Source organism: Sebastes umbrosus, chromosome 23 (genome assembly GCF_015220745.1).
Source record: "Sebastes umbrosus isolate fSebUmb1 chromosome 23, fSebUmb1.pri, whole genome shotgun sequence".
NCBI classification, from domain to species: Eukaryota; Metazoa; Chordata; class Actinopteri; order Perciformes; family Sebastidae; genus Sebastes; species Sebastes umbrosus.
The window spans coordinates 9,647,845-9,663,394 of NC_051291.1; the positions used below are offsets into that span (position 1 = coordinate 9,647,845).

At 44.2% G+C, this 15,550-nt stretch overlaps 1 protein-coding gene across 1 annotated transcript; it reads left to right on the forward strand.

Moving 5' to 3' along the window:
* The first annotated feature begins 6,149 nt into the window (after positions 1-6,149).
* usp44 (ubiquitin specific peptidase 44) lies at positions 6,150-15,143 on the forward strand. Its single transcript, XM_037760957.1, has 6 exons — positions 6,150-6,293; positions 9,218-10,922; positions 12,183-12,381; positions 12,705-12,813; positions 13,155-13,405; positions 13,629-15,143. Exons 2-6 carry the CDS (start codon positions 9,375-9,377, stop codon positions 13,751-13,753), a joined length of 2,232 nt encoding a protein of 743 aa, XP_037616885.1. The 5' UTR covers positions 6,150-6,293; positions 9,218-9,374; the 3' UTR covers positions 13,754-15,143.
* Positions 15,144-15,550: the final 407 nt, after the last annotated feature.

Here is a 15,550-nt window from a genome sequence, read left to right on the forward strand (position 1 = left end):
TCAGCGAGAGGTGCGGGGGAGTGGATGTTGTTTTTTTCCAGCCGTGACCCGGATAGCCTCTTGTACCCACGTTTCCTCATCCACGGCCCATTCACAGATTAGTGGCAGAGGGGTCACGGCTCCTCCTTGCTGCTGCCAAGCTGTTTCCAGACAGCAGGGGAGGAGGTGAACGAGTGCATACGGGAAGAGGAATGTGACTGGAATGACTCAGTGCCAGTGGTGGGAAGTAACTAAGTACATTTAATCACTTACTGTACTTTAGGTACTTGTACTTGAGCATTTACATTTTATGCTACTTTAAACTCCACTACATTTCAGTGGGAAAAAATTATACTTTTTACTCCATTATCTCACTGGTTACTTTACAGATACACATTTTATAATTAAAAAGCATATTATAAGCTTATAAAATACAATGCCTTGTTAAAATCAAGTCACCACGCCAAGGGGAGCGCTTCCGCCTAGTCGGACAACACCGCTCTCCCTATAGAACAACGGCACAGCCAGCGCATAGCAATTTTACCGCTGATCATGTGTAGGCAGCTTCAAGCTGGGGACACACCAACCCGACATCAGAGAACTAGTGGCGACGAAGGCCGCCTGCTGCGTCGCTTAACGTCGCCTTTGTTTTGGCCGACAAGTTGCACCCGAACACACCGCAAAGACTACGGCCAGTTACCACGTACGTTCTGCGCCTGCGTGAGATGAAATAACTCTCCACACCAGCAGGCGGCGGTAGCCTGTATTCGTCGAGGAGGGTGGATATACAAGCCGTTGTTATGATACGTACATGAAACAAAGCAGCGTTTGCCGACCATTTTCACACCACCCTCACTCACCACTTAGCTTCATTCCAGATGGCCATGTCGTCGTGAAAATATCCGTGTGTCGGAATTATCAGATGTGATGAAGATGAGAAATGAGAAGAGCCTTCTATGTGTGTCCTCTTGACTTAACTCGTTGGCTTGCTTTCCTCACGTCCATTTTATCTTCTTGTGCACTGATTCGTTTAAGCTGAACAGCCAATCAGAGGGATTTCTCTCACCGACAATTCAACATGCTGAATCGACTGAAAAACGGTGCAGACGGTGCGGGACACACTGCAAAAACTAGGCCGAGAGACGCTCACCGACGGCCCCAAACTGTCTGACGGCCAACCGTCGGCTTGGTGTGTCAGGGCCTTTAGAGGGGCCACTGAATAAACTGTATATAAAGTAGTTAAAACCAGCTCCAGCTAGACCAGCTACAACAGTAAAATGCTGCATACACACATTTTTCTGATAATACTTATGCACTTTTACTCATGTAGGATGGTGAATGCGGGACTTTTACTTATGTTTCATCAGTATATTGGTACTTTTACTGAAGTAAAGTATCTGAGTACTTTTTCCACTAACTGCTCGGTGCAGACCTTCAGGTCAGTCAGAGGAGGGAGGTGTTTTATGTAGTGGGAACCGGCCTTGAAGCGTAGACGCAACAGGGAGCCACAAACACATGAAGTGCTGCAGCTGAACCATGGACCTCCCCTCTCTCTCTCTCTCTCTCTCTCTCTCTCTCTCTCTGTCACTGCCTCTCTTGCTCGCTCGCCCCCCCTCATTGTCCCCAGATTGACTGGCCATTCTCAGCCTGTGATGGAGATGTCCTGTGGGGGGTTGCATGGTGTGGGAAACTAGTTGATGAATGAGTGTTTGGCATGCTTGCTCAGATGCATAGTTTGCTCCGGTATAGCTTATGTGTATGTGTGTGTGCTACTGTAGTAATACATGCATGTGTGTGTACACGAGTGTGTGTGTGCCTGTATGAACACAATGCCCCGCTTGTGTTGCTATAGAATGGAGTTATGGCCTTTGTCCCGTCAGCATTCTTGTGTTGCTATTGGCCGCCGAGTGCATGGCAGCTCCCGCAGGCTCGGGGACAATAACCCCCCCACCTTCCCCTCCTCTCGCTGGGAGTCACAATGCCCCTCTTCGGTAGCACCCATCACCCTGAGACAGACAAACTGGCCTGCTATGGGTGTCACACAGCTACCAGCACCCAGAGGTCCCGAGGGGAGGGAAATAAATATGGAAAGAGGGGATTTATTCTCAGGAGTACGGTGAGAGGAAGTGTGTGCTGGATAAGTGAGTCATGTGGTCAGTATTATCCCATCAGCTGTGATTCACTTACAGAGGAAATGAGAAGCTTACGGCATATACAGGAAACCAGACTGAAACTCCTTCACCTGGAAATATCCAGCTCTGTCCTCAGAAACCATCTTTGTTTTTTTACTTAATTGTGCACACACACGCATCAGGAATGTTTCTCTATACCTGAAGATCACCAGAGCAAGCCAGAACAGGGAGGCCGATGTTGACATAGCACAGTGATAGAGACGCTACTGCTGATTATTATGCAGCCATGAAAACAAGGACGTGATGTCATCGAGTTATTATGAACAAACTCACGCATAAATGTGACAACAGACAGTTTAGGAGGAAAAACACAGGCCCTCATGACAAGTCAGGACACTCTTTAAAAAACGGATTAAGAAGCTGTAAAGCAGCCAACGTTAATATTCGGTGTCCTCGCCAAGGCCGCAAATCGGAGAGCAGAAATTACAGGAGATGATGTGTTTGTTTACAGGCGAAGTGAAGCATTTCCTCCTGGCTTCACCGCTACCTGTGTTTCTCAGCTGCCACAAAACCAACAGCGTATCCAGCTGCGTTAACACCACCATGAAACCACCGGAATGGCTTCCTTTCACCAACATTATCAAACCACCATCCAATGAAAACAGGGTGCAAAGCTGCATGTTTTCCCTGTGTGTTTGTGAATTTCTATTCCTATGAGGTCCAGGTGAGAAACCTGTGACATAAACCCTCAAGTTTATGTTTAGATATGAGGATTTATTTATAATTATGTACGGTCTTTCTTTTACTTAACTTCTTGGGGGGGTTCACCGTGCCGTGCGTATCACAACAGGCCGAGTACGGGTCGGGACGTAAGATCGCTAGACGGACTGATGTCAAGAGGTGCAGATATCTAGTATTTCCACATTTTGTTTCTTCATAGTGAAAAGGTCCAAGCCTTCCAGTGTGCGAGAAAGAAAATAGATAATAGAGGAGGAGGAAATTCCGAATTTCGACCCTGGCCACTACAGTGTAGAAAAGTGCTGCCCAATCGCAACATCCCAAACTCATATGAATCGAACTTTACATCATGCCTACTATTGTTTATATTTTGGAGACAAGTAACGAACCGGACTTCTAGCATCTAGCCTGGCTCTGTCCAAAGGTGACTAAATCTGCCTACTAGCACCTCTACAGCTCACTAATGACACAGTATATCTCATTTGTTTTTAATCCATTTAAAGAAACAGTGTAGCATTTTGGCCATCACCATCTTGGTTTTTGGCTGTTGCCGTCTTGGTTTTTTTCAATCAGAAGTGACACGTGGGGGTGGGGCGAAGGACAACCAAACGCTGAATTAGACATTTTTAGGCGACCAAAATGTTATAATTAACTTTCGTGAACTGAAAACACACTGTGAAAGGGTTAAAGTTGTAAGACGAAAACACGGACAACTCCCAGACCGGACAACTCTGTGGTAGCGACCTGTCAATCACAAGGTAGCCATGCCCTAAAGCATCCCCTGCTTTATGGTCTATCTGACTCTAAATGGGACCATAATTTACTAAATGAACATCATGCTGTATTGAAAAAGACTTGAAGCTAGCAATTGAGACCATAAACTCATGTTTACAATGTTTACTGAGGTAATAAATCAAGTGAGAAGTAGGCTCATTTTCTCACAGACTTCTATACAATCAGACTTCTTTTTGCAACCAAAGGAGTCGCCCCCTGCTGGTTATTCGAAAGAACGCAAGTTTAAGGCACTTTCACTTCTCAGCTCACTGGTTTTATCAGCTTGTTTGCTTAAAACAAGGGTTCATGAAAAAAGTGACATTGAAACACTCTAAATGTGCTGTAAAACCAAAACAATGAGCTAAAAGAAGCACCAAAGCGAGGTCGAGCTGCATCATTGAGTGATAAATCTCTCTGTTTTTTATTTAAATTCAATGTTAAACTAAAGGATATTGGTTAATGCAGCTTTAAAGATAGAAGTTAGCGAATCAACATGAGGTCCTCGGAGGTATTGTAACAGAGAAAAATGTGTGTTTATGAGAGAGAGCAGATGAAAAGAAGACGAGGAGGGAGAGAGAAAGGGAGGGAGAGTCAGCAGCATGTGTGGACATGACGGCGGTGAAAGCCCGGGGACATAGAGGGAGAAAAACATTAGAGGTGATTCACAGGCATCGCATAGCACATCAACACATACCTCTTTCTCTAAGTCACTCACAAACGCCCCTTAATCTCTCTCACACACACACCTCTGGTCCATTGACACACACACACACCCATAAAAGCACACACTATTACCACACTCCCCTGTTCAGTGGGGGTTTAAGAGGGCTTGTATGGATCAGTTCCCCACTAATCAGTACATGAGAGGGATTCTTCACATGCAGTCAGGTTTGCGTGTGTTGAGATTAAAAGTCCTCCTTCAGGCGCTGTTTTCCCGAATGAAAACCAACGCCTCCCTTTATTCTCTTTAATGTCAAATTACTGTAATATTTAGACAGGGATTCACGATGTGTTATAATAACAACCACACTTGATAAATGATCTCTTCCATAAGCTTTCTTCTCCTACTCACACAATACTACTTGTACAATTTAGACTTAAATCCGCACAGCAGACATTAAAGTGTTGTGTTATAAAAACCATGTCTACACTGATAGGATCTACATAGTGAGTGCCACCAGCCCCCATTAACCAGCATGAAGCGCTACACCTGCATCTCACACCAGCACATTTTAAAATACCTCCTAAAGGTACAACCGCAGGGCCTTAAAGGGCAAGGGATAAATACACACACACACTTATGATCCATGAAAGAAGGGGCTTTACAGGGTTAAAGGTGGTATTCAGTTATTTTACTTAAGTAAAAATAGCAGTACCCACCTGTAAAAATATTCTATTATAAGTAAAAGTCCTGCAGTAAAAGTATAGAAGTATTATCAACAAAGTATCAAAAGTAAAAGTACTTGTGTTTTGCAGAATGTCCTCTTTCACACTGTTTTATTATTATATATTTTGTATTACTGATTCAGAATCAGAAATACTTTATTGATCCCATTGGGACGTTACAGTTGCTCTTATATAAATTTGGGCTGTCAATCGATTACAATATTTAATTGCGATTAATTGCATGATTGTCCGTGATTAATCACACATTTTTTATATAAGCGCTATATAAACATATATTTAATACTCTTATCAACATGGGAGTGGGCAAATAGGCTTGCTTTGTTATTGGAAATCAATGAACAACACAAAACAATGACAAATATTGTACAGAAACCCTCACAGGTACTGCATTTAGCATAAAAAATATGCCCAAATCATAACATGGCAAACTGCAGCCCGACAGGCAACAACAGCTGTCAGTGTGTCAGTGTGCTGATTTGACTATGACTTGCCCCAAACTGCATGTGATTATCATAAAGTGGGCATGTCTGTAAAGGGGAGACTCGTGGGTATCCATAGAACCCATTTTCATTCACATATCTTGAGGTCAGAGGTCAAGGGACCCCTTTGAAAATGGTCAAACAGTTTTTCCTCATCCAAATTTAGCGTAAGTTTGGAGCGTTATTTAACTGCAGGATTAATAACGCTTATTTAATGCAGGACTTTTACTTGTAATTGATATTTTTATACTATGATATTGTTGCTTTTGCTTTGGGCTTTTTACTTTATAGTAAATAATGCAACAGCTCCCTCTAATGGTATAAATTGGCATTACTTGTATTTCATTATTATTAGTGTAAATCAGTTTTGTCCAGTCCCTCTTTGGCTTATTATTTTTATGAAAAGTGACACTGTGACAGAATAAACAACAACTAACAAAAAAAATAAAAATAAATAGACCCAATAAAGCACCACAATGCAACAACTGACAGGAAAATCTATGAATAAAACACTTAAACTATAATAAAACTAACATCTAACAGTCTGACATCAAACTGTGAACACCAAACAGTTCTGAAAACACTAGAATGACAACTTTAAAAACACAATAATAGTTAACTTCCCCATCATCATCATCATCACCACCAACAACAACAACAACAACAACAACGTCACGTATCGAGGACGCGCTCGAGCCAGCACCACGCGACAGAGGACTGGACAAGATGGCGATCACTGTAGCAACAGAGGAGTTAACCGCCGTGAAGGAGGAGAAGACGCTCGGTAAGGATGGATCTCTTTCTCTCATAACACTCACTACCAACAACACGGTAACACTGGAGCCTCTGCTACTGTCTGTGGTTGTTTAAACACATCCAGCCGGGTTGTTTTAAAGCCGAGCCGGAGCTGACCTCTCCGGGGTAAACTTGTTAGGATTAACCGCAGCAGCTAGGCTAATGCTAACTAGCATGCTAGGCTAATGCTAGCATGCTAGGCTAATGCTAAGAGGGAAGCAAGCCTGGTTGGCTAATGCTAGTTAGCATGCTAGGCTATTGCTAGCTAGCATGCTAGGGGCTCACTAATCTCTTTATTTAATACAGGAAAAACGACAGATCTCACACACGTGGCGCTTGTTTGTGTTTACTTGTATTTAAAGCAATTTCAGACACTTCTCCTCTAATGTTTTTACACTGATTTAGATGTATTATTTCAGTATTTTGCTGTATCAATTACACGCTTAGCTCGCTAACCTTAGCAGGAGAGGTTACCTAAAAAGAAGTTGCACTGTGTTTTGGACTCTCCTTATCACGCTGTCTTTGTTTGCTGTTGTGTCCTACAGTTTGGTGAGAGACTAGACACGCTGATGGGGGTTTGTTGAGGCTTATTTAACCCGTGTTAGTGTGAGGTTTGTGGGGTGTTTTCAGCCCACTTCAGACCACGCAGTCACAAGGACAAACCAAAGCGCGCTAACTTTGCTGATAAAAACTTGGGGTGACATTTAGAAACTCTGGAGCAACTCTCCCAAGAGTCTTCACACTGTTTGCTGTATTACATGACATCAAGTCAATGACTTTATCCTGCAGAGCTAAGTGATTACTGTAACTCACAATCTGGACAGTCCTTAGTGAGGCTCTGATGTGGACAACTTTGCTGATAAAAACTTGGGGTGACATTAGAAAACTCTGGAGCAACTCTCCCAAGAGTCTTCACACTGTTTGCTGTACTACATGACATCAAGTCAATGACTTTGTCCTGTAAAGCTCCGTGATTACTGTAACTCACAGATTACACAACTTACAGTGACATCAAAGTGCCACGTTATTCTGCACCTTTTATTGTAGGAACATGATCATGATACCACCTGAACCTCTGTGGTTTAGCAATCTTAACAGGATTCTATCACTTTATCAACAGGGTCTGTCTTGGATCCATATCACACACTCATGACAGCACAATCTGATAAACATTTTACTGAGTAAACCCCAAGTCAATGACTTTATCCTGTAAAGCTCAGTGATTACTGTAACTCACAATGTGGACAGTCCTTAGTGAAGATCTGATGTAGACAACCTTGCTGATAAAAAAGTGGGGTGACATCAGAAAACTCTGGAGCAACTCTCCCAAGAGTCTTCGCACTGTTTGCTGTATTACAGGATCAAGTCAATGATTTGATCCTGTAAAAGCTCAATGATTAATGTAACTCACAATGTGGACAGCCCTCAGTGAGGCTCTGATGTGGACATTAGAGTTGCTGATTACAGTGACAGTAAAGTGCCACGTTATTCTGCACCTTTATTGCTTGAGATCATGATAAGATAATATAAGATATTCCTTTATTAGTCCTGCAGTGGGGGAATTTGCAGTGTACGGCAGCAAAGGGGATAGTGCAAAAGTAAAGATGCATCAGCTAACAGTAAAAAAAAAAAGAGCTAAACAAAGTGTAACAAAATATGAACCATTTAAATAAATGGAAGTAGACGCCTACTTTTAACCTGGATGCTTTCAATCATATTGTTGTTGTTTTTTTAAAGTGTTTAATGGAATGAAGCAAGACATTTCTGAAGTTAGAAACCTCATGTCCCAACTTTCCTGTGCTCTAATCCCTCCATCACTTTCCCCTTTCCGCTGCCTACGCCATTTCTGGTTTCCACTCTTTCATTTCCCCCAGCAAAGGTAGTCCTGTACTCAGACAAAAGGCTGCACCACTTTGCAAGCTCAGTCCCCCTTTTGTTGGATAATCTTACTTCTTTGACCCCAGTGGGGGGTTTGATAGGGCTCAGCCCACTCAAGGATCCCCACTTTCTCAGCTGAGGTACACCGACGCCCCCAGGGATGTGAAAAGAGGACTGATTGTTGGGTTTAGTTGTCTTCAAACCAAAGTACAATCCACAGTTTTTTTCTCCCACAGTCAGAAGCTTCAACGTTTTAACACTACTTTAATGCGACTTGCAATTTTTAGGTTGTAACAGGCTCAGTTTCAAGGCTACCAACCATGTCATACTAGCTTGTCGCGAAGGAGGTTAAATAACACTCCAAACTTACACTAAGTTTTGGCAAGGAAAAACTGGCATGGCCATTTTCAAAGGGATCCCTTGACCTCTGACCTCAAGATATGTGAATGATATTTTAAATCGATTGACAACATTCGTTCATATCCATGTGAAGTTACCCTGGCTGCTGTCACTGAGTTACTATCTCTGAATAAGCTCAAAGGTTTGTCTTGTTGATGGTTTCACATCCAGCTTCAACAGCCTGTGTTAACTTAACACACCTTTCTGTTTGTCAGTGGACGTGCCTGGCAACACTCAGCGCCGTAATGTTTATCAACCACTTATTTCACTGTTGGCCCGTGTTTCTGTTTCGGCCTGCTGGCCACCTGGCTGTGTGCCGCGGTTTACTGTGTAGAGCTATTGCCTCATAAAACCGAGTGATCGGAGGTTAGACGTAGTGACTTCGAGATAATAATTTTATTGTGTGTTTCCAGGAAAAGAACAGGATGTCGTTATGATATGACACCGAATGTGCTTTTTTTAACTATATGTTTGGCCTCTAAGTGTAGATGATCAAACAATATGAAGACAAGATTACAAGATCATAATTATGTAGAACTTATAGATCTGTTTTGAAGCACAGATCAGTTTTAATTTCCCAGTATCTGCTCTATGATTCCATCTTGACTGACCACATCTGTCCTCTCTCCCCTCTAGACGCCACCATGCCCTGGTAGGGTCCCATTTCTAAGCTCGCCATGGTCACCATGGTGATATGAAGCCAGTGTGAAACGTTGACACACACACAGAGACACACACAGACAGTCAGTTATTGACTGACGCAGCCAGCCAGCGCAGCGGGCCGGAGTGTGTAATGGACAGATGTAAGCATGTGGGGAGGCTGCGGCTGGCCCCGGACCACTCCATCCTCAACCCCCAGAAGTGGCACTGCGTCGACTGCAACACCAGCGAGTCTATATGGGCCTGCCTGGGCTGCGCTCACGTGGCGTGCGGGCGCTACATCGAGGAGCACGCTCTGCAGCACTTCCAGCAGCAGCACCACCCGCTGGCCATGGAGGTTAATGAACTTTACGTCTTTTGTTACCTGTGTGACGACTACGTTCTGAATGACAACGCCACCGGAGATCTGAAGCTGCTTCGCAGCACGCTCAGTGCCATCCAGAGCCAGCGCTATGAGGTCACCACCCGCAGTGGCCGCACCCTCCGCTCTGCTAGCGCCGCCCCCGATGCCCTCATGCCGTCCGGCGCCCGTGAGCTGCAGCTGAGGGACGAGGACAGGATGTTTACAGCGCTCTGGCACCGCCGCAGAGCGCTCATGGGACGCGTCTTTCGCTTCTGGTTTGCACTGACAGAATGCGGAAAGAAGAGGGAGGAAGAAGAGAGGAAGAGGGAGGAGGAGGAAGAGCAGAAACGGGAGGCGAGGGAGAGGAGGCGGGTTCTAAAAAGGCAGCTACAGGACGAGCTGGAGAACGCCCCTCTCAGGAAGAGTCGCCGCTTACGTCGGAAGAGCCAGAGAGTTGCAGATGCGGCAGTCACAACGCCTCAGAGGACACGCAACAAGACAATATCCCCCGTGCCCCCATCGCTCACCTGCAGGACGAGGACTCAGAGCCCTGCCGCTGTCACGCCCAGAAGAAGTGAACGGACGAAAAACGTCCACCCACCTCCCAAACCCCGGACCCGTTCTTCTACCACCAAATCAAAGCCCAAAACGCCCTCAGCGCCCCCCCGTCCTGCCCAAACACCTGTTCGCCGCAAGCAGAGTACCAAACAGGGTGGCTCGCCCTTCAAACGGCGTCCCACGGTCACTCCCGGAGTGACGGGCCTGAGGAACTTAGGCAACACCTGTTATATGAACTCCATCCTGCAGGTGCTGAGCCACCTTCACGTCTTCAGGGAGTGCTTCCTGCGCCTGGATCTGACCCAGGCGCTGGAGCTACTGGCGTCTGCCGTCCACGGCCAACTGGCAGGGAACGCCTCGTCCCAGTCCCCCCTGATCCAGAGGAGGGGGTTCCAGACCAGTTCAGGGTCTGGCGCCGGGCTGAGCGGCGGGGCGTCGCGGACCCGCAGCATGGAGCTGATCCAACCCAAAGAGCCCAGCTCGAAGCACATCTCGCTCTGCCACGAGCTGCACACCCTGTTCCAGGTCATGTGGTCGGGCAAGTGGGCGCTGGTCTCGCCTTTTGCCATGCTCCACTCGGTGTGGCAGCTAATCCCGGCATTCAGGGGCTACGCCCAGCAGGACGCGCAGGAGTTCCTGTGCGAGCTGTTGGACAAGGTGCAGCACGAGCTGGAGAACACCGGCAAGCACACGACCACCGCAGGAGTCCCGCAGAAACGACTCATCAAGCAGGTGCTCAGCGTGGTCAACACCATCTTCCACGGTCAGCTGCTCAGCCAGGTACGACATACATACACACACACACATACACACACCTGCTAACACCTTCACTTAACCATTGGGTAACACAAGCTTCACCTTTCACCCAGGGTTTTTAAGGTTGAGTTGCTGATGGTTTTACCTTTTCTTTGCTCTCTTCCATGTTAACACAGTATTGATCTTCGATACAGCCCTGAGTAGAACTGAAATGATTTGTCAATTCATCCGTTAGTCGATCGCCAGAAAAATAATAGTGTCTATTTGCACACCAGAGAGAAAAGTCATACGGCAGCTTCTCGGCTATTTACACCCGGCCCAGTTGAATATGCTACTTAAAAAGATTTAGTAGTAGTAGTAGTAGTAGTAATACTGTAGTAGTAATATAAAGAGCGACGAAATGTGTGCAGGGAGTAGGTTGTGGCCACCTTTCACCCATGAGACGCCTATTTTCACACTTAGATGACCTATTATTATTTTCAGTCTCAGTTTGGTTTAGGCATCAAAACTACTTGGTAGTGTGTGTTGTTGTTTGCTACGGACAGCTGGGTGCTTGTCTCTGCCATGCTATTTACACCGGTGTGCAAATAATATTGTTGGCTTCTGACACCTGGGTGCTAAATAGCTTCTGCTGAAAAATAATCTGCCACTAACTGTCATTTTTCATGCAAAATTAGTGACAAAATGCAGTCTGGTTTCTAGTGCTCCAGTGTGAGGCCTTGCTGCTTTTCTTTGTCATTTATTATACTAAACCGAATACCTTTTAGTTTTGGACTGTTGTTCGGATACAACAAGGCATTTGAAATTGAAAATGTAATATCAGTTGAATAGTTTCACTCCATTTTCAAAGTAAAAGGACCCACTTCTTGATGTAAAAATTATACTTTTGCTATTTTTTGTGTGCTTAGAGTGTGATTGTGAGACCTGGTTTAATGTTTACAGACATATGAGCAGCTGATGACAATATTTCGATGTATACAACCAAAGTTCAAGATCACATCCAGTAGCTAATGGAGGAAAAACGTAGAGAGAGTAGTGAGTTAGTATGAGGACGAGGGATCAGCGTCTACTTGTGGAGGCCGATCACACACTGTGACACCTGCTCCTGCTGAATAGAGGCCTGTGTGGGGGGTTTGGGGTCTCTGTGGCTACTCACCACTTTGTATTTCTTATATTTTTGATACAGTATAAAGAGACAGGAAACCAGCACACCAGGTGGCCGGGATAGTTAGAATAATATTCTATGTATAATATGTCTGTATTTCCCTCCCCTCTGGTGTGCAGGTGACGTGTCTGGCCTGCGACCACCGCTCCAACACCGTGGAGCCGTTCTGGGATCTGTCTCTGGAGTTCCCGGAGCGATACCACAGTAATAGCAGGGAGTCGGCCGCTCAGGCGTCGTGCCATTTGACGGAAATGCTGGCCAAGTTCACAGAGACTGAAGCGCTGGAGGGAAACATCTATGCCTGTGAGCAGTGCAACTGTGAGTTCAAGTCATGTCAACACGCACACACTCGCTTTATCTTCTAAATCAGAGATTTGATATCAACGCATTGACACCTGGATACGTCTGTCTTTTCTGTTCTCTCCCCAACTCCAGTTATTGTATTAAGCTTGTCCAAACATGTCATCATGGAGCTATTTTTTAATGTGAATAGAGGTTAAAGTGATCTGAGTCTGTGTGATGCTGTGTACCCAAAATGTTGTATGATAAAAATCTATGAAAAATCCCCCTTTCCAAGGCGACACTCTGCGGAGTAACGTTTTTTTTTTAATTACCTGTCAACTCTCTCCTCTCGTTTGCAGCGGCTCGACGGCGCTCCTCCTCCAAACCGGTCCTCCTGACTGAAGCACAAAAACAGCTGATGGTCCACAAACTGCCTCAGGTCCTGCGGCTTCACCTCAAACGCTTCAGGTATGATGATGATGATGTTGATGATGATCACAGCAGAGTTACAGCCAATCTCTGTGGCCAATTCTGTTATATTCATCTATAAGGGCAGCTCTCTACCAGGTCAACAAACAGACATTTGGGGTCGTTTTTTATATGAAAATTGAGCCTGACTGCCATGTTATTAGCAGAAAAAACAACATGTGATTAATACTACTAATACAAATGTTTGTCAAACCGTCTATTGCCAAAGATTAGTGCCTTTTAACAACTGAAAGATGACAGAAAATTAAGTTTCCAGTTGGAAAAGGCTGTAGTAATGGCTCACTGACTTACTGTTTTTCCGTCTTGTGATTGCTCGTCAGGTGGTCGGGGCGGAACCACCGGGAGAAGATCGGAGTCCACGTCAGCTTCGACCAGCTCCTCGACATGGAGCCCTACTGCTGCCTCGAGCCCTCGCCCAAAGGTGTGCCCTGCTCCGTTCCCAGCAGCCCCAGCTCCCCGGGCTCGCCGCGCCCCAAGCACTTCCTCTACGACCTCTCCGCTGTGGTGATGCATCATGGGAAGGGCTTCGGCTCGGGCCACTACACCTCCTACTGCTACAACACAGAAGGAGGTGAGTGAAGAGCACAGCAGGGTTTAACTGAAAGACCTGAACCGGTTTGTTCATAACAGGTTTGAATGGTGGCCGATCGATCGGTACATCTCTCTAAAATTGGTTCCTTAGGCCCTGCATGAGTCTAATTGTCTCATTCGTTCATTCAGACTGTTGTGTTTTTGCTTCTCTGTGTGCTACGACTGTCTTCTTATTAATAGTTTGTCCTTGTTTTCTCCTGCAGGCTTTTGGGTTCACTGTAATGACTCTAAGCTGAACGTGTGTTCGGTGGACGAGGTCTGTCGCGCTCAGGCCTACATCCTCTTCTACACACAGCGAGTAACTCAGGACAAAGACCGGCCGCTATAGGACCACAATCCCCCTCTTCATCCTCCTCCTCCTCCTCCTCAGCGAGAAGATATCAGCACAGCCCCTCCTATCGCTCGTTCTCTCTTTCTTTGGGCATTTTATATCGTGGGAGGACTGGTGTGTTTTTTTAGTCTATTTTTCTAAATAAGAAAAAAAAGAGGACACCTTTTTTTTAAAACCTGGTTCTGCTTTGTGAACTTCTTGTATATGGTGTTTATATGTAGGTATTTTTAAAAAAGAAAAATGGCGATGTTTGTGATTTGTGTACAGTTTTTATTTTATAAAAGAGTATCAGCCAAGATGTCTCTCAGTAGCAGCCAACAGTGTCCTCTACAGGTGCATTCACGTGTTGTCTGTTGATTGTTTGTTTCGTTTAAAATCAACTGAAATGTTTCTCAGTCACTTTAGATAGTCGTCGCAGAACTGGATGTCGGGTTGTAAAATGTCATTAACTCACTAGAAAACGGCCTCCCTGTATTTTAGACAGGTTTAAGAAAGACGGCTGCCAGAAATGCACTAATTTCTACAGAATAGGCTGTTTTTTTTTACGGGGTTTCTAGTTAAAGATCTGTACACAAGCAGCGCAGGAATCTTATTTTTCTCTCTGGGTCTGTCAGGAAACATTGGCAGACCTCAAGCCAAAGCCTTTGGAGGAAGTCTATGGAAAAACCTCTCAGCGTTTCCAAAACGGTTCAACATTTGTGTTTTTTTTATTTTTTCTCCCCATCTTTCACTGAGGGAGGAAAAAGTTTCCAAAGTTTTATTTTGGCTAAATGCTGCCACCTCTCTGCTCCAGAATGTAATTAACCTTCAGCGATCCATCCCAGACGCATACTAGTGTACTAGAAAAGTGCCCTTTTGTTGAGAATATATTTTTATATCAATCCAGCAAAGTGGAATCTGCTCCGCTGCAGTCCCACCCACACCAGCATTTACATTATGAATGTATTTTTATACGATCCTCCTCAGAGGTTTTAGACAAGAGGCCGGCCACTGACTGTTTTTAAAAGTTTTATACAACTGATGATTGTTCAACTCCACCAGCAGTTATGACTGTTTGTCACCAGTAAGTAGCTGTGTGTACATGCTGTATTTTTATTTACCATCCAGTCAGTACAATATCCACATTCAACCGGATCTCTGCAGTGTAATACAGATATTTATCTCCATAAGTATTCTCCATCTCAACCATGATCCTTCAAAAAGCACACTTCATATTTGTTTTCTTTCATTGTCAGACGTTGTTGGCGTTTTTGGTTACTACTCCATGGATGTGTGTATGTGTGTGTGTAAATTTATGAAAGTTATACTATGCAAATTGTTACCTCAAGTTTTTCTAGAGAAAATTACCTCAATAAATGAGAATATTTTTTCATTTTTCTACAAAAGATGCCGGCGTCTTGCTTGTTCTCATTTTGTACAGGAAGCTAGTCAAGTCCACTTTATTTACAAGTGTTCTTAGTTTTCTATGACAATAAACTGAAAACCTTTCAGCTTTGGACTGTTAGCTAGACAAACAACTTGAAAAAGAAATGTTTGCACACTTTTTATTAATTTATTTTATTTTTCTATATTTTATTTTTATTTATCTATTTAAACATGGAATTAAGTAATCAGACAGTAAAGAATGAAAAACCTAAAAAAAAAAAATATATGTATTGATATAAAATTTGTCACTATTTTGGGACAGTTTGCACACTTTATTTTATTTTTATATTTAATTTTCTTTGTATTTAATTTATTTTTTATTTTTATCTATTTAAACATGGAATTAAATTAAGTAATCAGACACTAAAG